Raw genomic sequence first — 27,857 nt, 5'->3', positions numbered from 1 at the left:
GCAGTGGGGCTGGGAGGGGAATGAATATGGGAGCAAGTCAGGGCTGACTTGAGTGACCACCCATGTGCCTGGCTTAATTCTTTCCACCTCCTTGGCCATTTAGCAGTTATTTGCCCCTGCTTCTCCACCATTTACTTGTTATGCCTATGTTCATATTTCTCTGGCATTAGTTTAGTACAGCATCTTTTCATTCTAACAAATACAACCATAGCAAACCACTCATCTTAAAGAACGAATTTAAGAATCTCCCCCAGAAAACCTATCTCCTGCACAGTAATATTCCAGTTAAGAATAATGAATTGCAACCAGGGGAAGTCTTCCAAATGCAAAACCCCTCTCTTCCATCTGTACCAGGTTTCACCTTTGAGCAGTCTTTCATATCCTGCCTAATAATTGGTGGCCATCGTTAAGCGCCTACTATGTGCCAAGCACTGTGCTGAGCGCTGGGGGAGGCTACAGGGCGATCAGGTTGTCCCACGGTGGGCTCCCAGTCTTCATCCCCGTTTTGACAGATGAGGGAACTGAGGCCCAGAGAAGTGAAGTGACTCGCCCAAGGTCACACAGCTGACATGGGGCGGAGGTAGGATTAGGACCCATGACTCCTGACTCCCAAGCCCGGGCTCTTTCCACTGAGCCTGGATTGAACGAATGAACGAATTGTCCCCCTTCTATCAATCAATCAATGAATCAATCAATCGTATTTATTGAGCGCTTACTGTGTGCAGAGCACTGTACTAAGTGCTTGGGAAGTGTGAGCCCGTTGTTGGGTAGGGACCGTCTCTATATGTTGCCAACATGGACTTCCCAAGCGCTTAGTACAGTGCTCTGCACACATTTAGCGCTCAATACGATTGAATGAATGAATGAATGAATGCTGGCACACAATAAGCGCTTACCAGATGCCCCAGTTATTATTAACTGCCACAACGAACCCCATCTTACCTCCTTCCCTTCCCCACAGCACCTGTATATATGTATATATGTTTGTATATATTTATTACTCTATTTATTTTACTTGTACATATCTATTCTATTTATTTTATTTTGTTAGTATGTTTGGTTTTGTTCTGTCTCCCCCTTTTAGACTGTGAGCCCACTGTTGGGTAGGGACTGTCTCTATATGTTGCCAACTTGGACTTCCCAAGCGCTTAGTACAGTGCTCTGCACACAGTAAGCCCTCAATAAATACGATTGATTGATTGATTGATTGTTTCGAGACACTGCAGTTTCTGTTCTTTTACCATAATCCAGAACCCCTCCTCCTACATAGAGATCATTTGATGAGTGGTATTTATTGAGCGCTGACCATGTGCAGAGCACGGTACTAAGCGTTTGGGAGAGTACAGTATAGCAGAGTTGGTAGACAACATTCCCTGTCCACAATGAGATCGATCAAACAAGCAATCAGTCATTTATTTTATTTTATTTTGTTAGTATGTTTGGTTTTGTTCTCTGTCTCCCCCTTTTAGACTGTGAGCCCACTGTTGGGTAGGGACTGTCTCTATATGTTGCCAACTTGTACTTCCCAAGCGCTTAGTACAGTGCCCTGCACACAGTAAGAGCTCAATAAATACGATTGATTGATTTAGCAGTTATTTGCCCCTCCTTCTCCACCATTTACTTGTTATGCACATGTTCATATTTCTCTGGCATTAGTTTAGTACAGCATCTTTTCATTCTAACAAACACAACCATAGCAAACCACTCATCTTAAAGAACGAATTTAAGAATCTCCCCCAGAAAACCTATCTCCTGCACAGTAATATTCCAGTTAAGAATAATGAATTGCAACCAGGGGAAGTCTTCCAAATGCAAAACCCCTCTCTTCCATCTGTACCAGGTTTCACCTTTGAGCAGTCTTTCATATCCTGTCTCGAGACACTGGAATTTCTGTTCTTTTACCATAATCCAGAACCCCTCCTCCTACATAGAGATCATTCGATGAGTGGTATTTATTGAGCGCTGACCATGTGCACAGCACGGTACTAAGTGTTTGGGAGAGTACAGTATAGCAGAGTTGGTAGACAATATTCCCTGTCCACAGTGAGATCGATCAAACAAGCAATCAGTCATTTATTGAGCGCTTAGCGTGTGCAGAGCACGGTACTAAGCACTTGGGAGAGTACAGCACAGCAGAGCTGGCAGACATGTTTCCTGTCCATGATGACCTTAAAAGAGTTCGGAAACTTTCCAGGGCCTTACTTCTCTCCTTCCCGGCTTTGGAAGTTCAAAGCCACGTGGCCCGCTGCCCTGGGTTGAGCTTAGCCTAGGAGCTCCGTTACGGGGGTGCGGTTCAGAGTGGATCCCAGGAGAGGCAAGGATGCCGGGGAGGTGAGGAGGAAATGTCCAGAGAGAGAGGACATTTTTGGAGCTCTCACTAGCCTGAAGCAGCATGGCTCAGTGGAAAGAGCGCGGGCTTTGGAGTCAGAGGTCCGGAGTTCAAATCCTGGCTCTGCCCATTGTCAGCTGTGTGACTTTGGACAAGTCATTTCACTTCTCTGTGCCTCAGTTCCCTCATCTGTAAAATGGGGATTAAGGCTGTGAGCCCCACGTGGGGCAACCTGATCACCTTGTATCCCCCCCAGTGCTTAGAACAGTGCTTTGCACATAGTAAGCACTTAACAAATACCATTATTATTATTATTATTATTATTATTGCATAGCCATGCAAAGCCTCTTCCCATTAGCTCTTACTCCTCATTAAGTAGAAGTTTGATTACCTAGCCCGTTTCCCCTTTCCCCACAAGCCAAGACCAAAACTTTCATTGTAACTGCCTCTACTTGCCTTTTCATTCAGTCATATTTATTTAGCGCTTAACTGTGTGCAGAGCACCTGCTAAACTGTAGGATCCTGAAAGAGGGGTGTGAGATCTCCTGTTATCAATCAATCAATCAATCAATAAATTGTGTTTATTGAGTGCTTACAATGTGCAGTATTTCCTATTGCAGAAGCAGCATGACCTAGTGGAAAGAACAAGAGTCTGGGAGTCGGAAGGACTTAGGTTCTCATCCCGGCTCTGCCACTTGCCTACCGTATTACTTTGGGCAAGTCACTTCACTTCTCTGGGCCTCATTTCTTCATCTGTAAAATGGGGATTAAATTACCAACCTATCAGTTATGTTTACTGAATACTTACTTTGTGCAGAGCACTGTGTTAAATGGTTGGGAGAATACAATATAAGGGCAAGTCACTTCATTTCTCTGGGCCTCAGTTTCTTCATCTGTAAAATGGGGATTAAATTACCAACCTATCGGGTATGTTTACTGAAGACTTACTGTGTGCAGAGCACGGTATTAAATGGTTGGGAGAATACAATATAAGGGCAAGTCATTTCACTTCTCTGGGCCTCAGCTTCTTCATCTGTAAAATGAGGATTAAATTACCAACCTATCGGTTATGTTTACTGAAGACTTACTGTGTGCAGAGCACTGTAGTAAATGGTTGGGAGAATACAATATAAGGGCAAGTCATTTCACTTCTCTGGGCCTCAGCTTCTTCATCTGTAAAATGGGGATTAAATTACCAACGTATCGGTTATGTTTATTGAAGACTTTGTGCAGAGCACTGTATTAAGTGGTTGGGAGAATACAGTAAAAGAGGTGGTAGACACATTCTCTACCCACAACAAGCTCCCTCTTAGACTGTGATTCCCATCTACCCCAACACTTAGTGCAGTGCTCGGCACATAGAAAGCGCTTAACAAATGCCATAATAATAGTAATTGTTATTATTTCCTCTGGAAATAATATTCAGAATATCTCTGAATCATTTGCTTTGCACATTTGATTGTAAGTTCCTTGAGGGAGACACTCTTGTGTGTTATTTTTGTCGTATATTCAGTCATTCAATGCCCAAGCACCTAGTTTAGTCCTTGTTCCAAAGCAGGTGAAGCACGCAGTTGGTGTTCAGTACGTACTGCTGACCGATTTGGCCAATTGTAAGGATTTTCGCTTTGTTAGTGCTATTTCATTTAATCGAATGTATTGATTAAACCTTGTCCTCTCCCTGACTTTCCCATCTCTGTTGACGGCACTACCATCCTTCCCGTCTCACAAGCCCGCAACCTTGGTGTCATCCTCGACTCCGCTCTCTCATTCACCCCTCACATCCAAGCCGTCACCAAAACCTGCCGATCTCAGCTCCGCAACATTGCCAAGATCCACCCTTTCCTCTCCGTCCAAACTGCTACCCTGCTCATTCAAGCTCTCATCCTATCCCGTCTGGACTACTGCACTAGCCTTCTCTCTGATCTCCCATCCTCGTGTCTCTCTCCACTTCAATCCATACTTCATGCTGCTGCCCGGATTATCTTTGTCCAGAAACGCTCTGGACATATTACTCCCCTCCTCAAAAATCTCCAGTGGCTACCAATCAATCTGCGCATCAGGCAGAAACTCCTCACCCTGGGCTTCAAGGCCGTCCATCACCTCGCCCCCTCCTACCTCACCTCCCTTCTCTCCTTCTACTGCCCAGCCCGCAGCCTCCGCTCCTCCACCGCTAATCTCACTGTACCTCGTTCTCGCCTGTCCCGCCGTCGACCCCCGGCCCACGTCATCCCCGGGGCCTGGAATGCCCTCCCTCTGCCCCTCCGCCAAGCTAGCTCTCTTCCTCCCTTCAAGGCCCTGCTGAGAGCTCACCTCCTCCAGGAGGCCTTCCCAGACTGAGCCCCTTCCCTCCTCTCCCCCTCGTCCCCCTCTCCATCCCCCCATCTTACCTCCTTCCCTTCCCCGCAGCACCTGTATATATGTATATATGGTTGTACATATTTATTACTCTATTTATTTATTTATTTATTTATTTTACTTGTACATTTCTATCCTATTTATTTTATTTTGTTGGTAGGTTTGGTTCTGTTCTCTGTCTCCCCCTTTTAGACTATGAGCCCACTGTTGGGTAGGGACTGTCTCTATGTGTTGCCAATTTGTACTTCCCAAGCGCTTAGTACAGTGCTCTGCACATAGTAAGCGCTCAATAAATATGATTGATTGATTGATTGATTGAGTGTTTACTGTGTGCAGAGCACTGTACTAAGCATTTGGAAGAATATGATCTTCTAGATTGTGAGCCCGCTGTTGGGTAGGGACCGTATCTATATGTTGCCAACTTGTACTTCCCAAGTGCTTAGTACAGTGCGGTGCACACAGTAAGCGCTCAATAAATATGATTGAATGAATGACTGAATCTAACAGTATACAGACACATTCCTTATTTCAAAGGCTCTTTTTGGGGCCCCGTTCCCTTCACTGTTCTTAACCAGCTTCTGACTTGGGGTAGTTTCCTCTCAGCTGGCATGCTTTGCCTGACTGAGCTGAATGTGACAACTTTTTCAGACTGCATTGGACAGTTGTGGTTTGGAATTTCATAGTGGGCAGCGCTTTGCTATTCGCATTTGTTTGCCAGAGTTATACGCAACACTCCTCCTCCTTAGCAGGCGCAGCATCTGTTTTGAAAATCAACTGTAATCGTTTTGAACCGAATGTAGTCCTGCCTGTTTTAGAGTGTTGATGGTTGAGGGTAACTGTAAGACTGGTTTTAAATATGATGATGACCAATAATGAGAAAGTGGAAATGATAGCAAAGATCTAAGTGAAGAGAGAGAAAAAGGAACATGCACACAATTTATGCATGACATTTAAGTGCTTACAATGTGCCAATAATAATAATTGTGGTATTAAGCTGTGAGCCTATGTGGGATGGGGACTGTGTCCAACCTGATCATATTGTATCTACTCCCTTGCTTAGTACAGTGCTTGACTCATAGTTAAGTGCTTAATGAAAGGCCTAATTATTATTACTGTTGTTAATACTTCAGTTCTTACTGTGTTAAGAACTTTCTTACTGTCTTACTGTATTAAGCACTGGGGAAAAGCACAAGTATGTTATATTACACCTGGCCCCTGGATCAGAACCTAAAATGAGAGAAATAATAGGGGATATTTAGTAAAAAAAAATATCAATTTAGTAACCACGAAAGCCTTGCATGGCTGCTAGGAAGGAATAGTCTTCTGGCCCTTCACTGCTCCAGGTAGGTTGGTTCCAGGTTTAGATAGTTCCAAACTTCCCCGAGTTGTAAATGATGGAGAGTCAGACTTCTGCCTGAGCAGGTGTGGATGGTCATGGTGGTGGGGGAGAAGGGAGGGTACCTCTGGTTGCCACGGGCTTCCTCACGAGCCTTGGCTTCTTGATGAACCCCTACTTTTAAATGAATTTTTCCATGGTTATTAATAAGGCAGAATATGGGATGTTAGAATGGGTAGAGAGTGCCTCTTTGGAAGAGCTAGTAAAGAATAATAAGCAAAAATGTTGAGCATTTTTGGAATTGGAGGAGACAAGAACCTAGGGAACCCAGAATATTTAGGTCCTTGCTAATTAATATTGGCCGACTCATCCATTTGTATTTTTACAGATGAGGTAACTGAGGCCCAGACCAGTTAAGTGACTCGGCCAGGGTCACACAGCAGACATGTGACAGAGTCGGAATTAGAACCCAGGTCCTTCTGACTGACAGGTCAATGTTCTATCCACTAAGCCATACTGCTTCTCTGCTTCAGTGTCCAACCTGATTGCCCTGTGTCTACCCCAGTGCTCAGAACAGTGCCTGGCACATTGTAAGCACTTACCAAGTATCATTAAGGAAAAAAATAAAAAGGTTGTTGCCACTCTGGGTGAGAGAAAACCTTATCTCACCTAATGGCCACAAAACATCACAGAGTGTGCTCCTGAATGGCCAATAAAGCCAGTGTTGACTGCTCATTCCTTCTCCATCAGGAACGTGTAAAGATTAGCTCTGACTGCTTTGGTTGTTTGTTACCCCTAAAGCCTGTCCCTGATTCATCTCTCCTTGTGGGGCACTCAGTGTTCCCGGTCTCTGCCCGATTTCCATTTGCTGCTTGCCAGGCCGACCCATCTTCTCCATGTATCTCCCAGTTGTCCATTTGCAGTTTTGTTTTGTTGCGTCCTTAAGGCTTTTTTTTCTCCACCCTTTCTGGGATTAGCCCATCTGAGCTTGCCGATTGGGTACCTGACTGTTGCCCATGCCTCGCCCAATGAAGGCCCGATGTGACGAGTGGTGGCTTTGATTCTGGGGTTCTGAATGTGTTCCTGGACATCATCGTCTGCCAGCCTGTCGCGTCACTTGATGTTAAGTAGTGTGTGGAAGCAGCGTGGCCTAGTGGATAGAGCACGGCCCTGGGAGTCAGAAGGATCTGGGTTCTAATCCCGGCTCTGCCACGTGTCTGCTGTGTGACCTTGGGGCAGTCACTTCACTTCTATGGGCCTCTGTTACCTCATCTAAATGGAGATTGAGGCTGTGAGCCCCAAGTGGAACAGGGACTGGGTCCAACCTGAATTGCTTATATCCGCCCCAGAGCTTAGTACGGTGCCTGGCACATACTAAGTGCTTAACAGATGCCACGTTGCTGATTTGGAGAAGCAAGTTCATTATGTGTGTGCATGCATGTGTGCGTGCATGTGTGCACAGCCAAAGCACAGTAACCTGTGTAGGGAGATGCCTGAATGAATGACTCTGGGACCTCGTGTTGCTCAGAGGACTTGAATTGTTTTTTGACGTCAGCTTCCAGGTATTGAGGCCCTGAGCGTAGCCGTATGAAATAGGTTGAAAATCAGTCAGTCAATCGAGCGCTTACTGTGTACAGAGCATTGTACAATGTAGAGAGCAGAATATAACAATAGACATATTCCCTGCCCACATCGAGCTTCCAGTCTAGAATGAACCGGCCTTTCAAATGGCCAACGCTCTTTCAGTTGTGATGTGGCTGGCCAGATCATCGTTGATTTGTTTTAGGGTCTCAATATTCTGCAGGCTCCTTGTGAGCAGGGATCTGGTCTACCTACTCTGTCATATTATATACTTCCGAGCATTTACTACAATGTAAGCCCTTCATAAATACTGATTGATAAATACAGCGGGACAGCCAAACTTTTCCCAAGGTTGTCGGAGACCTGGTTTACTGATGATGTCCGATATCCTTTTGTGAGAATGGACTGCAATGGATACAAACCCAAGGAATTACATTTCTCTCCGATAGTTTTCTACACTGTACCTATCTTGTGAGAGTTCCGTGAAGATGAATGTGCTTTTTCTGAAGTACTGTGGAATCTTTAATCTGAAGGCATCGTGTAGGGGGAGAGAGAGCCATTATTAGTGTAAAAGAAGCATTTATTATATCCAGAAGCAAGTTGAACTCATAAAAAGGTCTTCAGTGCACAAGGCACAACTTTTCTTTTCAGGGAAATTTAAGTCTCTCCCTGGGTCTTACTTTTATATTGTAATTCGCATTTTGTTTTGTTTTTCCTTATCCTTTCACTTCCTTGACTCTGATCTGACTTGTGCTCTAGATTTGAAGCTTCATGGGAACTATTTCAAGGGTAGATGCCAGATAAACAGGTCATAAACAGTCTCTGCCTCACAGGGAGGGGTATTTAAACCCCATCTTACAGGTGAGGAATTCGAGGCTCAGAACAGATAAGTGACTTGCCCAAGGTCACACAGTGGACAAGTAGTGGAGCTGGGATTAGAACTCAGGGCTCCTAACTCCCTGACCTATTCTTTTTCCACTACCCCATGAGCCTCTCAGTCCAGTTCAACAATAATAATAATTGTGGTATATGTCAAACATGTACTGTATGCCAAGAACTGTACTAAGTGTGTGGGTAAATACAATATAAGCAGAGGCCTTTGGGCAGACTCCCTTTTCAAATGAGTTTTTATGATGGAAAACTCCGTTAGTCTGCGTGGACAAAACTTCTGGCAACAGGAATTGAATCACGCAGGTAAAGTAATGAGTTCAGAGGCACTTATTACTTGTTCTGCCTCCATCTCGCCTAGAAGCCCTTCACATCAGTTCTTCTTCCTGGTTGACAAAAACTGCCCCCAGATGGGCAGTGTTCCATGAGCAAGCAGGTGTGTAGGAAGAACCATTTTGTCTGTAAGCTTGTGTTAAAGTGCCTGTCTATTAATTAACCCAGATGGGCTGAGGGACAGCCAAAGGGAAAAGAAATCGTCCTGAGCAGAAAAGAAAGGGGATGGGAAAAAAAATTTAAGATACAATGTACTAGTGGATCAGAGCAAACATAACTCGTCTTCTAGACTGAAAGCTCGACGTGGGCAGGGAATGTGTCTGCTATATCGCCGTGTTGTTCTCTCCCAGGCGCTTGGTATCTCAATAAATACGATTGAGTTAAATTTCATAGTCAACTGTAGCAGTTATCCATCAGGCAGAGCCTCAAGACCAATTAGGAGCCATTCCCAAGACAGAAATCTCCCAGGAAAAAGCAAAGAACGCTAGTTGCTACCAGGATCCAAGGTAACGTGTGCCGATGTGCAATATCTCCAGGAGTAGAGGACCACACAGCTGAACTGGCAATGTGGGAGGAGACTGAGTATTGTAAACATGGTCTACTTTCACAGAGCCCAAGGGGTCCCCTTAAGGTTATCATCCAAGCCAGTTTCCTTGATAGGCAGATCTGCTACCTTGACCATAACCAAGCTGCTTTTACCCCTTTAATTAGTTTCACGGGCACCTTGGAGGAGACCTAAAATGAATAACACATTGTATGATTTATGCAACTTCGTTAGGCACATATAAAAATAGCAGAAAACCTGGTTTAGGAGCAGAAAACCCCACCTCCTGTAAGTACCTATCTATTAACCGTTCGCCATCAAAATTTCACCTTCCAATATAAATAGTAGCTCTACGAATCAGGTGCATAGACAAGGATAAATTCTATTCGTAGTGATGTCCTCCCTGTTCGTTTGTTTTGCATTTGTTTACTTGGGAGCTTTTGCATTTCCAGTGTGAGATCCTCTTAATATGCATACCGAGGGACAAGGAACTCTCATTTCTAAGATGTGTTCTCTGAAATGACGTGGTTAATTGTGGTATTTGTTAGGCGTGGACTATGTGCCAGGCACTGTTCAAAGCCCTGGGGTGGTTACAGCAAATAGGGTTGGACACAATCCCTGTCCCATATGAGGCTCAGTCCTAATCCCTATCCAGTCCATCATCTTCCACTCGTCCTCTCATCGTAAGCGTTCGTGCTTATCGTAGATTAAGGGTAAGGTACATAGAATTAAGGGTTCCTTCTCTGTAGAAGGAACTGGAGCTAACCCTGAACTTCCAGCTCGCAGACTGGATGCGCAACTTCTGCCGCAGTAGTGGTTGGAACAGCACCGAGGCTTGGACTTTAAAGTTCTCTCATCTTTAAAGAATTGAAATTCGGGGTGGCGAGACAGCTAAAATGTGGTGAATTCCACTACCGACCGTGTTTTTTCCAATCAAGATGACTGCTCAACTTACTGTAAATCCTTTAGCCATCTAAAGCATCTCCCAGTAAATCGAAAAGGCAGAGCACTAGACAGTCCCCTAGTTGACCATCTTTTGCTAACTCAGCCTTGTTTGAAACTGTCGCTTTTGATTTCTTTTTCTCACAGGATGTTGATCCTGCCCATCCTGCCATTCTCCCAAAGCAACAATGGACATGGACATGACTCGGAGTAGTTTGTGACGTTTCGCGATCGTCTGCGCCGGCCCGCTCCCCAAGAGGCCGAAACTGCTCCCTTTGGAGCAAACCCAGCTCCAAGCGTTGCCGGATTTTCGAGATGACCGATCCCATGATGGATTTCTTCGACGAGGCCAACCTCTTCAGCGAGACACTGGAAGGTTTGTCCGACGACTCCTTCGTCCAGCCGGGCCCGGTCTCGCTGGTGGACGAATTGAACTTGGGTGCGGAATTTGAGCCTCTGCACATTGACGCGCTGAACCCTGTCCAGGATGTTCCGTCCCAGCCCAAGATGAGCGACTTCGAGCCGTTGAATCAGTTCGATTCCCTGAAACTTCACCAAGTGAACCGGTCCTTCAGCAGCCCCGCCGAAAACGTGCTGTCGCCCCACTCTCAGTTTAATTGCTCCCCGCTGCACCCCCAGAACCAGCCCAACGGCCTGTTTCCCGATGTCGCGGACGGCAGCCCCATGTGGGGTCACCAGACATCCACGGGCGTCCCCAGTCAGAACGGCTCGCCTTTCCACCAGTCGGGCCACTCCCGGCCTCTGCAACCGGAAAAAAGCTTCGTGGCACATCACGACTTTGCCTTGTTTCAGGCCAGTGAACAGCAGCAGGCGCCTTGCCCTCCGCTCCGGGCTCAGCGAAGCCGAAACACCCTCCATCCGGGGCGGGACTCGCTGAGCCAGCCAAAAACCTTCCTGGAAGTTTCCGCTGCCCACCGAGCCGGCGTCCCCCACCCCTCTCAGATGGCGAATCCGTCGGCTTCCCAGCAGCCCCTCTCCGGGCCCCAGTTTTCTCAGACGGGCAACGCTTCCATGCACTTCTGTGGAAATCACCAGGAAGGGAATTTCAACGGGCAGTCTCCCAACATGACTCCTTGCTCCGTCAGCAATTCCCAACCGTTTTCTCCACATTATTCCTATTCCGGTAACCACATTTCTCCTAATAGCCTGCTCCAGCCCTCGACGGCTCTGGTGGCCGGCCACCCGGCACACACCCTGTCCGATTTTCCCGGGGGCGGCGGCTTCCCGGGCCAAGCGGGGACCAAGCAAGAACCCCCCCAGCACATCCTGAACCCGAACGCCTCTTTGAATTCAAACAGTTTCCCCCTGTTGCATCCGGCCCACCCTCGGAGTAACTTCAGCGGTTCCAAACTGTCTCCCGTGCACATGAGTTTCCCGGACCCCGTGGGCTCTGCTTCTCAGATGGGCCACTTCGACGATCACGTAGAGACCAATGGGTTTTCCTCCCTGGAAGAGAACTTGCTCCATCAGGTGGAGTCTCAAGGCGAGCCGTTCACGGGGCTCGATCCGGAAGACCTGCTGCAGGAGGGGCTCCTCCCTCAGTTTGACGATTCGGCATTCGGGCAGGAGAGTTCGAGCCACACTCTGGATCACGAGCTCGAGCGGCAGCTCGCCCCTCAGCATGCGACCCGGGCTCCTGACTTGGGCCGAGCCCTCTCGCAAAATCAGGCCCATTCTTGGCCCTCCTCCGTTCCCAACCACCAGCCCTCGCATGAGCGAAATCGCGCGCCTTTACAGCGGCAGGTATGTGGCTCTTATCTGGGGACCTCTGGGGCCAGGGGGAGGGCTGACTCCCTCGGGACTTGTCTACGTGAGGCAGGGGTGTCCCAGGGACGGATGTTTTTGTTCGAAGACGGTGTTCTGGCCATGTTTCCAGCTGGGACGAGACAGACTGTTGCAGCTGAGCCAGCGAAAGAGGTCCCCGAGCTGTGGGAGCCGGGTTGCCGGGAAGCCTACCGTGCTACCCTCGGCATATGCTAGCACATCCATCTGAGAGGGGGCTCAAGGTAGTCTTGGGGGGGCCAGGTCGTGTCATGGGGTGGGGGAGGAGGAAGAGGTCAGGGGCAAAACACCCCAGAAGGTACCATATCCGCACGTCGGGTCAGTCAGCAGGCTCACGTGAGGAGGCCGGCCCCGGCCGAACCATCGGGCCTCTTTAATTCTCTCAGCCCTTCCGTGCCACGTTGAGGCAAATAGGAAGTCTCCAAGCCCCCTCTAAGTAGCTCGAAATGAGTCTGCGCACGTTTGTGCCATTGCGGGAACGGATTTTCCGTTGATTTCATTTCTGCTGTCTCTTTCAAACTCCCATTCCGTTCCTCTCGTGAAGACACGTCCACCAGGTTACCGAATTTTTTCAGAGTCCAGGTCTTTGCAGTGAAACCACAGCTGGATTCAGTCATTTTGTTTGATAAAGATCAGCTTCTGGTAAAGGTAGACCTTCCCATAGCTAAGCATCGGGTGGACTCCAGATCTGTTTTTTAAACTGGGAAGTGGGTCCTCGATGCTATCCTAACAATTAATGTGCTAAACTGTTATTGTTTAGGAAATGTGATAAAATACAATTTAGGAGTTCCATTTTATACTTGCAGCTCAGTTTGCTTTGACAATACTTTTATCAGCCTCTTGGAAACCACTCTTAAGGACTCCGTAAGTGCCTACACAAATCAAATTTAGAAGGAGGCGTCCGCAGTTCTTTACAAGATAGCGCCTGACAGGGAAATAGTGGGTTCATTTCATTTCCTTTGTTTATAATGAAACATGAACGTCGAAGCTGCAAAAATATTGATGTGATGCCTTTTTTTAAGGGAGGAGTTTTCAGAACAAGGCAGGACTTCATTGTACCTGTTTATCAGAGGTATCTTTTGCTATTTGGAAGGAGAAGATTGGAACTCTTACTGTTTGGGGCATAATACCTGTCAAGTGGCTTTTGGGGCCCTGTGGTTAAGGCGCAGATTTAGATTTTGGAGCCCAAGCCAAATGCAGGGAGTGGGAGGTCTTTCCTAGCCTGACACTCCTTTTTTTCCCCCTTTTTTTCCCCCTTTTTTTCCCCCTTTATTGTGTCTGACCTGGTTTCCAAAAGGAAGGAGAGGACTTGTGGGAGGGAAGGATTTGAGCATGCGCTGAGATACACTGGCACATCAATCAGTCAGTGATACCTGTTGAGCGTTTACTGTGGGCAGAGCACTGTACTAAGCGCTTGGGAGAGGACAGTGCTGGAACGCCCAGGTATTGGCATGGCATGCAGAGTGTTTTGGGAATTGTAGGCTCCAGTTCAGAAGTACTAATGGTAATGCACTTGGGTATCTCGAGGTGAAACGTTACTGAAGGGACCCTACCCAGTGGAGATGTACAGTGTGCTCTGCACACAGTAATCGCTCAATAAATGCAATTGAATGAATGAATGAATGTAAGCCGACTTGTACTTCCCAAGCGCTTAGTACAGTGCTCTGCACACAGTAAATGCTCAATAAATATGATTGAATGAATCAATGTAAGCCACCCCAGGCTCAGTCTTGGGACCCATCTAATAATAATTAATAATTGTGGTATTTTTTTAAGCTCTTGCTATGTTCCAGGCACGGTACTCAGCGCTGGGGTGGATGCAAGGAAATCAGGTTGGACACAGTCCCTGTCCAACGTGGAGTTCACAGTTTCAATCCCCATTTGACAGATGAGGTAACTGAGGCCCAATGACATAAAGTCACTTGCCCAAGGTCGCACAGCAGACAAGTGGCAAGAGCTGGGATTAGAACCCACAACCTGATTCCCAGGCCTGTGGTCTACTGATTGCTGAGCGAGCTTAATCCACCTAAGATTTCACTGGTGACTGAAGTCCTCCTAAGACTTTACTAGTGGTTGATTTTTGTAGAAAGACAATCATGCAGCTAGCTGAACTAAGAGTGGTTCGCTCATTATGGGAGGAAAAATATGAATTCTGTGATTCAAGCAGCATGCCGTAGTGAGTAGAGCATGGATCTGGGCGTCAGAAGGTCATGGATTCTAATCCCGGCTCTGCCCCCTTGTGTGCCGTGTGGCCTTGGGCAAGTCACTTAACTTCTCTGTACCTCAGTTACCTCAACTGTAAAATGGAGATTAGGACTGTGAGCCCCATGCAGGACAGGGACTGTGTCCAACCTGATTTGCCGTATCCACCCGAGCGCTTAGTACAGTGCCTGGCACATAGAAAGCACTTAACAAGTACCATAATCATTAATTGTGGCTCAGTGGAAAGAGCCCGGGCTTTGGAGAGGTCATGGGTTCAAATCCCGGCTCCACCACTTGTCAGCTGTGTGACTTTGGGGAAGTCATTTCAATTCTCTGGGTCTCAGTGACCTCATCTGTAAAATGGGGATGAAGACTGTGAGCCCCTTGTGACCTCCCCAGTGCTTTGCACATCGTAAGCGCTTTATAAATGCCATTGTTATGAGAAGCAGCGTGGCTCAGTGGAAAGAGCCCGGGTTTTGGAGTCAGAGCTCATGAGTTCAAATCCCAGCTCTGCCACTTGTCAGCTGTGTGACTTTGGGCAAGTCACTTCACTTCTCTGAGCCTCAGTTCCCTATCTGGAAAATGAGGATGAAGACTGTGAGTCCCACATGGGACAACCTGATCACCTTGTATCCTCCCCAGCGCTTACAACAGTGCTTTGCACATAGTAAGCACTTAACAAATGTTATTATTATTATTATTATTATTACATGTGCTTTGTGGGATAGATCTGTTTTCCCTTAGCTACTCACAGCTTTTAAAAAAGAATATACTGAATTTAGTTTTTGTCAGTCAATCTGTGGTACCAGCTGCAGAGCACTGTACTAGCGCTTCGGAGAACACAACATAAAAGTTGCTAGACACATTCCTTTGCCCTCAAGGAGGTTACAGTCTATCGTGTTGAGAAACTGCTCCTTTGAGGATGTATTCCTGACTGAGTGGGATCATTTTTTCTGCTTGGGATGGATGGTGTTTGAAAGGGACAAAGCACATTGGTTGCTTGGTACAAAACCATTGTTAAGGACAGGCAAGAAGTCCAAACCGCACCATTTTATTGATAATGGGGATGGTCTTCGGTAACCTGAAAACGTTTGGGGGCCTTGCTGATAAGTAGCTTGTTGCATAGGGAAAAATTGTGGAACAATGTCTGGCAGTCCTGAGCTGGCATAGCGGGCAGTGTTGTGGCCGGCCATGGCGGTGGCCTGGGTGGCAGACGTTGCTAGATTCCCCCTGGCCTAGGGTGGCCAAACTGGTCCTGGGGAGCACTGGGTGGCTCTTGGCTTGCTGTGTGCCCTGCTAGAAGAGCTCTTTCTCTGTGAACATGATTTCAGCTCCTGGGCAGGCAGCTGCTCCAGATCTCTTTTCTTTTTTTATGGTATTTGTTAGGCGCCTACTATATGCCAAGCACTCTGTCCTGGGGGAGATATAAGGTAATCAGCCCTGTCCCACATGGGGTGCCTGGTCGTAACCCCCGTTTTACAGTTGAGGTCACTGAGGCTCCGAGAAGGGCCGTGACTTACCTAGGTCACAGAGCACACAGGTGGCGGAGCCGGGATTAGGACCCAGGTCCTTCTGACTCCGAAGCCTGTGGTCTGTCCCCTAGTCCACGCTGCTTCTCTTTGCAACGTTTGCCTGGACCGGAGAGGAACAGGGCACAGTCTCACAGTTCCTCCCTCTTGGCTGTCGCTTGCTGCCACCCGCCTTAGGAACACCTGCTCTACCTGATTTCCCCTCATCACCCATTCATTCAGTCATATTTTTTGAGTGCTTACTATGTGCAGAGAATAATAATAATAATAATGTTGGCATTTGTTAAGCGCTTACTATGTGCAAAGCACTGTTCTAAGCGCTGGGGGGGATACAAAGTGATCAGGTTGTCCCATGTGGGGTTCACAGTCTTAATCCCCATTTTACAGATGAGGTACCTGAGGCTCAGAGAAGTTAAGTGACTTGCCCAAGGTCACACAGCAGACATGTGGCGGAGTCGGGATTTGAACCCATGACCTCTGACTCCAAAGCCCGTGCTCTTTCCACTGAGCCACGCTGCTTCTCGAGAACAGTACTAAGCTCTTAGAACAGTACAACGTAACAATAAAGTGACACATTCCCTGCCCCAGCAAGCATATAGTCTAGGAACGAGCTTAAAGTCTAGGGAAAAGCTTACTTGAACACCTGCTTGCCTTTCCATTAAAGGGATTTTTTTTTTCCACCTGTACCTCCCTGCTGTTTACGTCTATGGTGTGCAGCTTTTCAGTTTGGGGCCACGTTGGGAGTGGAGGAGTAACTGTCTTTATGAAGCACTTACTGTGGGCAGAGTTGACAGTGGCACCGTCCCCAGAGTTTATAAGAAGTGGCAATAGCCAAAGATACTTTTTTTAAACGTTATTTGTTATTTTTGCCAGGCACTGTACTAAGCGCTGGGTTAGGTACAAGCTAGTCAGGTTGGATCCAGTCCCTGTCCTGCACAGGGCTCACAGTCTCAATTCCCATTTTACAGAAGAGGTACTGCTTGCCCAAGTCCACAAAGCAAACAAGTGGCAGAGCCGAGATGAGAGCCCCTTTTAGACTGTGAGCCCACTGTTGGGTAGGGACTGTCTCTGTATGTTGCCAATTTGTACTTCCCAAGCGCTTAGTACAGTGCTCTGCACATAGTGAGCGCTCAATAAATACGATTGATGATGATGCTGATGATAAGCCAAGTCCTTCTGACTCCCAGGCGTGTGACCTATCCACTAGGCCACACTGCTTAGGAGGCAGCCTGTAGCCTTCTCCAGTCAGTCCAGATATTTATTAAGCACCTACTGTATGCAGAGCACTGTACTAAGCATTTGAGCGAGTACACTTTAACAATATGACAGACACATTTCCTGCCCACATTGAACTTACAGTCCATTGCAACCTCCTGGAAATGAAGCAGCGTGGGAGAAACCCAGCCCAATAGGGATGGAGACCAAAAAGGTGTTTTAAATTCAAAATGCTCTCCTCTGGTAATACCTAGTGTAGCATAAGCCCTGCATATAAGTCATTTTAGTTTTAGATGATGATTCTCTTTCTTTAGTCAAGTCCTCGACATGTGAGAACACGCCTCTCTGAACAATACAGACTTTTCAGGTAGAATAGAGTGGAATCAAATTAGCCATAGTAAATGTATCTTTGGGCACAGATTCCAGTGGCTTGTGATTTCTCCAGGTGGGATACAACTGAATTCTTGAGAGAATTGCAAAATATGGAAGACCATAGGCGGTAAGAAATGCTTATTCTAGTGTAGTGTTTTGGCTAGTGTCTTTAATTTTGGCTGTTTCCATTATGCATTTTTTTAAAGAACATTTAATTCTCATTGGAAAATTATTTAAATGCACAGATATTTACCACTGCAATACTTTTCGTTTGTTTCTTCTAAAAAAAAAATGCGCCTATGAGACCGGGCATTCGTATTTTGGCTTAATCTACCAAATGTAGAAGGAAAGATTGGTTTCTTTGGCTGCATGTGGTGTAAGAGGTTCTTGAGCCTCAATAATTTTCTACTTTGTGGAGAAATAGTTTATTCACTGTGTTGTCAAATCATTTGTTTCCCAGAGTTTAGTTCCAAAGGATGATTTTAATTTGAGCCTAAAATTAGTTTTGTTGTAGCTACTATTAAAGACCTTGTTCTCAAGCAGTGTGGTTTAGTGGATAGAGCATGGGCCTGGTAGATAGACCTGGGTCCTAATCCTGCCTCTGCCACTTGTCTGCTGTGTGACCTAGGGCAAGTCACTTCACTTCTCTGTGCCTCAGCTACCTCTACTGTAAAATGGGGCTTAGGACTGTGAGCCCCATGTGGGACATGGACTGTGTCCAACCTGATTACTTTCTATCTATCCTAGCTCTTAGAACAGTGCCTGGAACATAGTAAATACTTAACAAATACCATTAAAAAAACATTCAGTTTGGGGTGTTTTTTTCCCCTCCAAAACATGTTTTCCTATTTTTCCAAAAGAAGATAGTTTTTAGGTCTGGGAATTTTTATGGGTAGGAGAAACAGAGGGCAGTTGCAGAAAAGAACCATGCTATAATTCTACAGCTTACTGCAATTTCTAGTACTGTGAAGCTAGTATGGTTCCCAGAGAGTATGAATCTCCTTTCTTAGGCAGCAAATGCAACAGTCACGCATATTTTAATCATTGCCATGTTCTGCATCCAAATTCTTGGACTCCCCTTTAAGCATGCCAGAAAAGAAACACACTTCTTCTTCCTGGCCCTGAGTCTGAAGTGTAGAAACTCCGGGATGAAGTCACTTCATGTGGGGGCCAACTTTTTGCCTTGAGTCGTTAATAGCAGTGTAGCCTAATGGAAAAAATGTGGGCCCAGGGGACAGAGGTCCTGGGTTCTAATTGCGGCTCTGCCACTTACCTGCTGGGTGATCTTAGGCAAAGCACTTAATTTCTCTGTGCCTCCATTCCCTCATCAGCAAAATGGGGATTCATTACATGTTCTCCCTTATACCTACTCTGAGAGCCCAGTTTGGGACCTGATTATCTGGCATCTACCCCAGCGCTTAGTACAGTGCTTGCCATATAGTAAGTGCTTAACAAATACCATGCTTACTATTGTTACTATTATTATTTGTAGTAGTATAGTTTTGGACCTGCTGTCCTTCCAAACTACCTTTTCAGCAGCTCTTATACTATTCTTATTTTTCTTTTTTCTTTTCCCTCTTTGTTGTCATCATCATCATCATCATCATCATCAACCATATTTATTGAGTGCTTACTATGTGCAGAGCACTGTACTAAGCGCTTGGGAAGTACAAATTGGCAACATATAGAGACAGTCCCTATTTAACCCATATTCATGAATGTCATGTTTGGATGGGATTTGCCCCTTTGGAATCATATAGTGCTGATGTTCTCTTGTTTTATAGAATAATAGGGGGCAGAGGGGCCCCAAAGCAATGAAATGCACAGCTACACCATATTTGGTCCATGCGATGAACCCAGATACAAATCCCCTTTACAACATTGGAGAATCAACTTCATTGTTTGTAAATAATTTAATCCATCACTCAGTCGGTCAGCGGTATTTATTGAGTGCACATTTTGTGTGGTACACTGTAGTAAGTGCTTGGGAAAGTACAAACAATAGAGTTGGTAGATGGGATCCTTGTCCACAAAGGGATTTACAGACTAAACGGTGAAAGTCAGGCAGATGAGAAACTCTATAAAAGAACAGAATAGGAGCAGTAAATACACAAAATCGGGGCCTGGAATATTAGATGCATGTTCTTTGAAGCATAGAAGAGTATAATCATCAAGTAACCGAGTCTGTCATCCTAAACAGTCTCCTGCTTTTATGTGCTTTTGCTCTGATAAATCTTTTTAAAAACCAAGTAAGAGTATTCTAAGGCTCAGGGTATTTTTTCACTAAGATAACTACCTTCATGCTCGAAATGATCTTCCAAGTCGAAGTAAAATGTATTGGACAATCTAGAATTTCATGTCTGTACTTTTTCAGTGATGGGCTCATTTTTTCAGTGTCATCATGTGACATACATTTACAGAAATAATTTCAACTGCTGAATGACTCTTTGTGGCAGGAATGTGTCTGTCATAGTGCACTCTTCCAAGTGCTTAGTACAGTGCTTTGCACACAGTAAACACTCAATAAATCTGATTGAATGAATGAATCAAAATTGGTCTAGCTTTCCACATGGCTCTGCATGGGTGGGGAACTGGGAAGCAAGGAGAGGCAGAGCTGGGCAGGAGATGGAAATGGATTTGGGCATCGGGGGAGGCCAACTGAGAGAGACCCCCAGAAGTGCTGAGTTGATCTCATGGAGGGTGACGATATGATTTTAAAGGCTAAACGGGCAAATGGACTGAATTCATGCAGACTATGATTATTGGGTCGGACTATGCCATAGTCTTATAATAGGGATCCACCATTTTGAAAAAGTCAGTGGTCTACAGAGGTCAGTAAGATGGAAGCGAGTGAGAAGCAGCATGGCCTACTGACAAGAACCCGGGGCTGGGAGTCAGTCGGCCAGGGTTTTAGCCTCTGCCCTGCTGCTAGCCAGCTTTGTCATCTTAGACAAGTCACTTCACATCTCTGGGTGTCAATTTCCTCACCTGCCAAATGGGGATTAATATCTGTTCTTTGTTTTATATTCATTTATCCTGATGTCTCCCACTCTAGTCTGTAAGCTCATCCTGGGCCGGGAACACATCTGCCAACTCTGTTATATTGTACTCTTCCACCAAGCAGTTGGTACAGTGGTCTGCAACACAGTAAGCATTCAATAAATACCATTGATTGTTCTCCCTCCTTCTTAGACTGTGAGCCCCTTGTGGGACAGGGACTGTAGTGACCTGATTATAAATCAGTAGTATTTACTGAGTGCTTACTATTTGCAGGGTGCTGTATAATACTGCAGAGATGGCAGACACATTCCCCTGCCCACAGTGAGCTAAGAGTCTTTCACGTACCCGAGTGCTTGGCACATTGTAAGTGCTGCTTACTATGTTTCAAGCACTGTTCTATGCGCTGGGGTAGATACAGGTTTTATCAGGTTGGACACAGTCCCTGTCCCACATGAGGCTCATAGTCTAAGTAGGAGGGAGTAGGATTTAATTTCCATCTTAGAGTTGAGGAAACTGAAGCCCAGATAAGTTGTGACATGCCCAAGATCATACAGCAAGCAATTGGCAGAGTCAGGAATAGAACCCAGGTCCCCTGACTCACAGGCCTGTGATCTTTCCATCAGACCACACTGCTCTATTTTTTGATTATTATTATCAATGATAACTATTATTAATAATTACTACTAATGATTAAATAATAATAATTTTGCTTTCATTCGACATTACCCCTGGATGAAGCAGAATTCTGTAGGACATAATAGCTGCTCGTCAGTCATGACAATTTATAAGAGAAAAACAGTTTGTCAATCTCTCACCTTTCTGGTGCTTTTCATGACCAGCATGGTTTTTTTAAATAAATAAATAAATAGATAGATAAAAGACTGAATTGTAGAGCTGCCTCGATATTATTAATGATCTTGTGAATGAACAAGGTAATCAACCAAAAAAATGTTTATTTCATGCTTCAATAGAAATGTAAGAGAAAAGGGAGAAAACAACGCTAGCTAGATCAAAATCATTTTTAGAATGTAGCTTGATTTTAGGCTACTTAGAGAATATTACAAATCATGAAGCCTTGAAGAAATAGTCAAATAAACCAGACTCATATTTTTCGCAAACGTTTGCGTGGGTATCATGCTTTTAGCCAGGGTTTGCCTGGTTTCTTGCAGTTTTCACCATATAGAATGGCCCCACATACACTTGCCTTATTGGAATGAGTGAAAAGATCAGTGGTGTTCATTGAGTGCTTACCGTGTGCAGAGCACTGTACTAAGCGTTTGGGAGAGTACACTATAACAGAGTTAGTAGGGTCTCTGCCCACACATTCCCTACCCATTAGGAGGTAGGTTACAATTTAGAGACCAGACCCAGATCGAAGAGGCAGTAGTAATAGCATTAATTAGCTAAGACATCAGTGGGAAAGAGATTGTTTCCTCATTTCAATACCTAAAACAAACGCATAGGCCAAAGACAGTTTGGGCAGACAGAGGCAATTGAGGAGTGGTATTTTTGTTGGTGAAATCAAGCAGTATTTGTTGTTCGGGGACTATTGAGTGAAGGCTTCCTTTGTGTGGAGCACTGTACTGAGTGCTTGGGAGAGTACAATACAACAATACTGTGCGTGGAGCGCTGTACTAAGCTCTTGGGGGCAACACAACATAACAGTATAACACGTACGCACATGAGAAGCAGTGTGGTTTAGCGGAGAGAGCATGGGCTTGGGAGTCAGAAGGATCTGGATTATAATTCCGGCCCCACCGCTTGTCGGCTGTGTGACCTCGGACAAGTCACGTAATTTCTTTGTGCCTCAGGTACCTCGTCTGTTAAATGGGGGTTAAGACTGTGAGCCCCACATGGTACATGGACTGTCTCCAACCCGATTACATCGTATCCACCCCAGCTCTTAGAACAGTTCCTGACGCTTAGTAAGTGCCTAACAGACACCATAAAACAAAAACAACCCCCCCAAAAAAACCACTTTCCCTGCCCACGAAGAAGTCAAACTAACTTACATAGCTTAGTCCTATGCTGTGATGGAAAGAAAAAAGAAGAATCCCTTGATTACAGTGGTGACTGGTTGAACCGCTAAATTTCACTTTTAATTAGATTGATAATTGCCAGTTTGGTACTAGTTAAAATTCGGTGGACCAAATCTCAGTTTTGACCTTATAGTATACCCAGTTGAAAATGCTTCTTGCGCTTGATATAGGAATGAGAGTGTTAAATGGATTGTAATGACCTTGTAATTCAATGAAGATTGCTATTCGTGTTGATTTTTAATCTTCCTAGTTAAAGCAGAAAAACCAGGACATTTGAAATGAATTTCTTTTCTACTTGTGCACAACGTAAGATTCCGGAAGTGATGCACTAAGCACCAAATTATCTTAGGAGTTTTTTAGCTCAGTTTTGGGTCTGTTGGTTCCCAAAATATGTCCATACAGTACTACATCTCCCATCCCTAGTCCATTAAACAAGGTTATGTGTTAAAGATGACTACCAGCCCCAGCAAGCTAACTGCAGCTTCTACGATTCCTCAGAATAAAGAAGGGGGGTGGAATTTAGAAAATAAGTCATTTTGATTTTAGTGGGCAAAAGATTGAGAATCAAAGCTAGTTCAGAAAATGGATAACAAGTTTAGAAAACTCAACCTAAATGGGTTTGGCCATCTGAATTTTTTCCTCTCTTAATCATCCAGTTAGCCTCAGAAAGAAACCAAGGTTTGGAAAATCTGCCTGTTGTAGCCATTGCAACCTCTGTTCCTTGCAGTGGAAAGAAAAGCGGTTATGAATTATCACGCATTGTTCGTACAAAGGTTTATCACTACCCTGTAGGCTATGAAACGGAGGTTAGGCAGAATGTCTTTTCTTTTCAACAACGTAAGGGCCTCGGGATCCCTACTGATCAAACGCCATTGCAGTTTTTAATTCTGTCACTTCCGGCCGCTCTCTTTTTTCGTTAGCAGAATGCCCCGCATAATCTGGAGGTTCATGGAATGGCAGCCAGTGGTGAAACCTGATCCTGGTTTTTCCACTGTGTACTGTACGAAAGAGGAGTTGCGTTCCAAGCTTCCTGCCAGTAAACTGAATACCAGAAACCAGAGTTGTTAACGGTAGCTCTTAGGCTATTGGCCTCCCGCGTGCATACTTAAGGGTCAAGGGTGAATAGGAAGTGGATTCCAGGAAAAGGGAGAGCGGGGTGGGGTGAAGTGGTGGCAAGAAATTCATGGATTAATGCTGTTTGTGAAGAGCATGTATGATACAAGCTGGGCTGCACGGTAAGTCCTTAACACAATTCTTTCAGGAACTTGAAATTGCTGCTTCAAAGTCGCAAATGACATAAGAAACGTAAGACAGTTGCAGCAACGGTCTCGGAACCGAAGTAATTCCGGTGAACCTTCTGAGGCCTACGGCGTGTTTAGGTTTTGATTTTTTTTTTTTTTTGATATCACTTAAGAACAAAGCAATTTTAAAGCACCCCACCTCGGCCAATTGGGCATACTTGGATCACTGCACTAGAGCCAACTTAAACTGTGGAATGATTTTTGACTGAATGACACTGTTAACTATTAAGACATGATATTGAGGTGCAAAATAAGGATTATGGTTTCAGTTCAACTGAGATTTTTCAATCCCAAAATCTAATCATTCCTGGGCTCTGCAATGGAAATTTCACATTGATTTCATGCTAGGAAAGGAATAAACAGCTTTAGAAATGTTTGCGGGATAAGTATTACATCTGGATGTTGTGTATAAAATTATTTTCATTGAATATACAGTTGCATGTTGAAGGATTAGTCTGCTTTATGTATAAATAATCGGTTCTTTTTCTGACAGTTTTAAGGGACTGTTGCAGAAAACCTTTTCAAAGAACGTTTAAGTTCAAGAGAAGTTTATTGGAAAGTTAAATTCTGTGATCGATTAGAGATTCGCTCTAATCAGTATCCTACGACGACTGATTTCCTGTTCCGGATGAAAGTTTACATTGGGGTTTTAAGTTTTCCTTCCTGGTTAAGAATCCTGTTTTCAGGAAATATTTGCAGGACACCTATTTTTAGCCATTTTAACTCGGAATTTGTGGAGGTGCAAAAACCAAAGCTATCGTCTAATGTACTTCCACAAATTATTTCCTGTTTCTGGGTTTAAATTACACGTATGCAAATCTAGATGCAATCAATTTATTTCTTCCAAATAATAGCATTTTTCTCTCATGTAAAAACTCTTCTGGGCACTAAATTTCTAATTTGAAATTTAGCACTCACCAGTAAAGTTCTGTATTATGCAGACAGGATCCAAGGCATTTGATTTTTCCAGAGAAACTTTTCTCCAGAAATGGCCTTTCTACTGAAAGTAATCCCCATAGCTGCTCCCATGTGTTTTCCCATTTCCCTCTGTCAGTAGTGACATCATCTGCCCTGCCCACACAACAGAAGCCTCCCATGAAAGCTTTAGAAGGACTCCCGGGGCACACTGCTTCTTTTACTTAGATAAGCGTAGCCCTAGAAGTGAGTTTAAATGGCGTTCCTTTTCTCCAGAAAATGTGTTCACCCAGAAGGGGTTTGGTAGCATTAGAACAAGAATTACCCGTCTAACCAGGCTGGAGTGCCAAAAAGTAAATAGCACCTGGTGAGTTTACAAGCCTGTCATTCAAATCTAGGCATCCCCTGTTTGAAGACCTCCCTCCCGTCTCCCTTCCTCCCACTCAATACAAGCACCCCAAGGATATATTCTGCGGTATTTGTTGATCTACCCCAGCACTTTTCCCTACTCATCTGATATTCCATCCAGGTACGGTCATTTCCTCCACTCCCTCTGCCCCCGTCAATGCTCCCAATTATCTTGTATCTACCCCAGAGCTTAGAACAGTGCCTGGCACATAATAAGCACTTAAATACCATAATTATTATTATTTCTCAGAAGCTTTCCTGCCCTATTACTGGGCACCCTGAAGGCAGCCAACACCTCCTGGGTTCTTCCTCCTGCTCCCCGGTATGATTTTTTTTTTCTCTGTGTTTGAATTTCAGTCGTGACCACCTTTCCTCCCCCCACAGCTTGTAGCTTTGCCGTTGGTCCATGTCATCCCAAGCCAAGGAGGTGGGGTGGGCCCCATTCCATCGATCAGTTGTATTTATTGAATGCTTGCCATGTGCAGAGCACCGTACTAAATGCTTGGGAGAGTACAGTAGAACAGAGATGATAGACACGTTCCCTGCCCATAACGAGCTTACAGCGTAGAGGGGGAGAGAGATATTGATATAAATAAATACCTTGTGGATATGGGCATAAGTGCTGTGGGGCTGAGGGAAGCTCTGAGTAAAGGGAACTTATCCAAGTGAAAAGGTGATACAAAAAGGAGTGGGGAAAAAAGGAAATGAGGGTGTATGTATATATGTACATATCTATAATTCTATTTATTTATATCAATGCCTGTTTGTTTTGATGTGTATATATCTATAATTCTATTTACATTGATACCTGTTTACTTGTTTTGATAGCTGTCTGCCCCCTTCTAGACTGTAAACCTGATGCGGGCAGGGATTGTCTCTATTGCTGAATTGTACTTTCCAAGTGCGTAGTACAGTGCTCTGCACACAGTAAGCGCTCAATAAATGCGATTGAAATAATGAATGACTGGAAAGGCCTCTTGGAGAAGATGTGCCTTCAGTAAGGCTTTGAAGGTGGAGAGAATGATCATCTGTCGGTTATAGAGAGGGAGGGCATTCCAGGCCGGAGCAGGATGTGGGCGAGAGGTCTCAAACCACCCCTCTCCCCTGTATCGCGTGTGCTCTGTCCCTGTCCTCAGTCGGGGCTACAAACTGGGAAGGAGCAGGGATGGCAGTGGTTGGTCGTGCTCTCAGAAAAACTGGTGGCTCCAATTAAAAGTCAAACAGAAAATAAAACATGACGGGAGTGTGGCAGCGGACTGGGGAGTCGGGGCAGGAAAGTCATTGAGAGCCAGGGAAGGTTGAAAGGGGGTCAGAAGGGAATGGAGAGAGTGGCCCTGGTGGGCAGTGAAGGCCTCACGATGTCACTCTTGTAGGGCTTGGCCTTTCTCTCAGGATAAGGTCCGGAATGGATCCTAACTCATTGCTTTTAGGTTTAAAAAATCCCTTTACAGTGACACTCTTGAGGAATGTTGCCTGGCTGTGTAATGGGGTTCACCTGCACAATAAAATTTAGATAACCAAAATTCCGCACCCCAAATTAATTCATTCATTCAATCGTATTTATTGAGCGCTTACTGTGTGCAGAGCACTGTACTAAGCACTTGGGCAGTACAATTCGACAGCAAAATGTGGTAACGCCTATTTGAGCTCTGGGGTGGGCAACGGCAGACAGTCCCTCACGGGGTGGGAGGGACGAATGAGGGGTAAAGTACGTGCTGTGAGGGGAAGGAAAGATACATTGTATAACATCTCTGAGAGGGCGGAGTCCTTTGGGAGAGCCGCTCCAACCGGATCCGCACTCTGGGATTGCGGGAGCCTCAGGGACCTCGTGACTGAGACCTCAGAGCAGAGGGCTGCAGTTGAATTGGGGTGGGAGATGGGATGAGGATAGAGAGCCACTCCAGGGCTTTAGGAGGCTGGAGACAAAAAGCAGAACTTGGGAAAAATTGTTCCTGGACAGGAGGAAGTTAGCAGAGCCTCCGTTGGCCGAGCCGGGAAAGAGCTGACTTCCAGGGCCACTGAATTTAGAGCAGAAGTTCCGGCCTCCTCTGGACCGCGAGTATGTTGTGTGAGGAGCTTGCATGTGGTCCGAGTACCAACACGCTACTGTCTCAGGCTCTGCTGCACCAAGGAACCAGAAGTGGAGTTAGATAAAATAGTCAAAAATGCACTATATGCTTATGGTTCGCATAGTTCATTCCTCTACTCATAAGCCGTATAGCCTAATTGGATAAAGCATTGGCCTGCGAGTCAGGAGGTCTTTGGTTCTAATCCCAGCTCTGCCACTTGTCTGATCTGTGACCTTGGGTAAGTCACGTTTCTTCTCTGGGCCTCATTCCCTCATCTGTAAAATGAGGATTAAGACTGTGAGCCCCAAGTGGGACAGGGACTGTGTCCAACCCGATTATCGTGTATCTACCCCAGTGCTTAGAACAGTGCCTGGCACATAGCAAGTGCTTAACAAATACCATTATTATTATTGTTATTATTATTAAAAGGGCTAAGTTGTTGGATAGTCTCCCTAGAAACTGGTAAAGATGGCACCGACTGGCAGAAAGAAGGCATAAAACAAATCGATTACTCCATCTTTCTCTTCTTTCTCGTCCTCCATCCCATCCCCTGCAAGTTACGGGTGAACCAGAGGTAAAGTACCTATCATGAACGTTAACTCTGCTTGATTACTGAACTTAATTTACATTCGTTGAGCCCTGTGTGTAATACCCATGGAGTGAACGTTGAATTTTTGGTTAATATTATCCATGGTA

General features: G+C 45.3%; 1 protein-coding gene across 2 annotated transcripts in view; it reads left to right on the top strand.

The window, feature by feature from the left end:
* The window catches only part of CHD9 (chromodomain helicase DNA binding protein 9), a 202,389-nt gene that overhangs the window by 24,769 nt on the left and 149,763 nt on the right, over positions 1-27,857 (top strand). The window contains exon 3 of one of the 2 annotated variants that reach the window (XM_038753971.1): positions 10,456-12,072. In XM_038753971.1, the coding sequence (XP_038609899.1) occupies positions 10,624-12,072 (1,449 nt within the window). In that variant the 5' untranslated portion in view covers positions 10,456-10,623. Of the gene's footprint in view, positions 1-10,455; positions 12,073-23,590; positions 23,704-27,857 lie in introns of those variants that run through there. The other variant, XM_038753974.1, reaches the window with a different exon arrangement.

The sequence above is a fragment of the Tachyglossus aculeatus genome, chromosome 11 (assembly GCF_015852505.1).
Source record: "Tachyglossus aculeatus isolate mTacAcu1 chromosome 11, mTacAcu1.pri, whole genome shotgun sequence".
Lineage (NCBI taxonomy): Eukaryota > Metazoa > Chordata > Mammalia > Monotremata > Tachyglossidae > Tachyglossus > Tachyglossus aculeatus.
The sequence above is the reverse complement of the archived record's forward strand: the minus strand, read 5'-3'. Positions and strand labels throughout refer to the sequence as shown.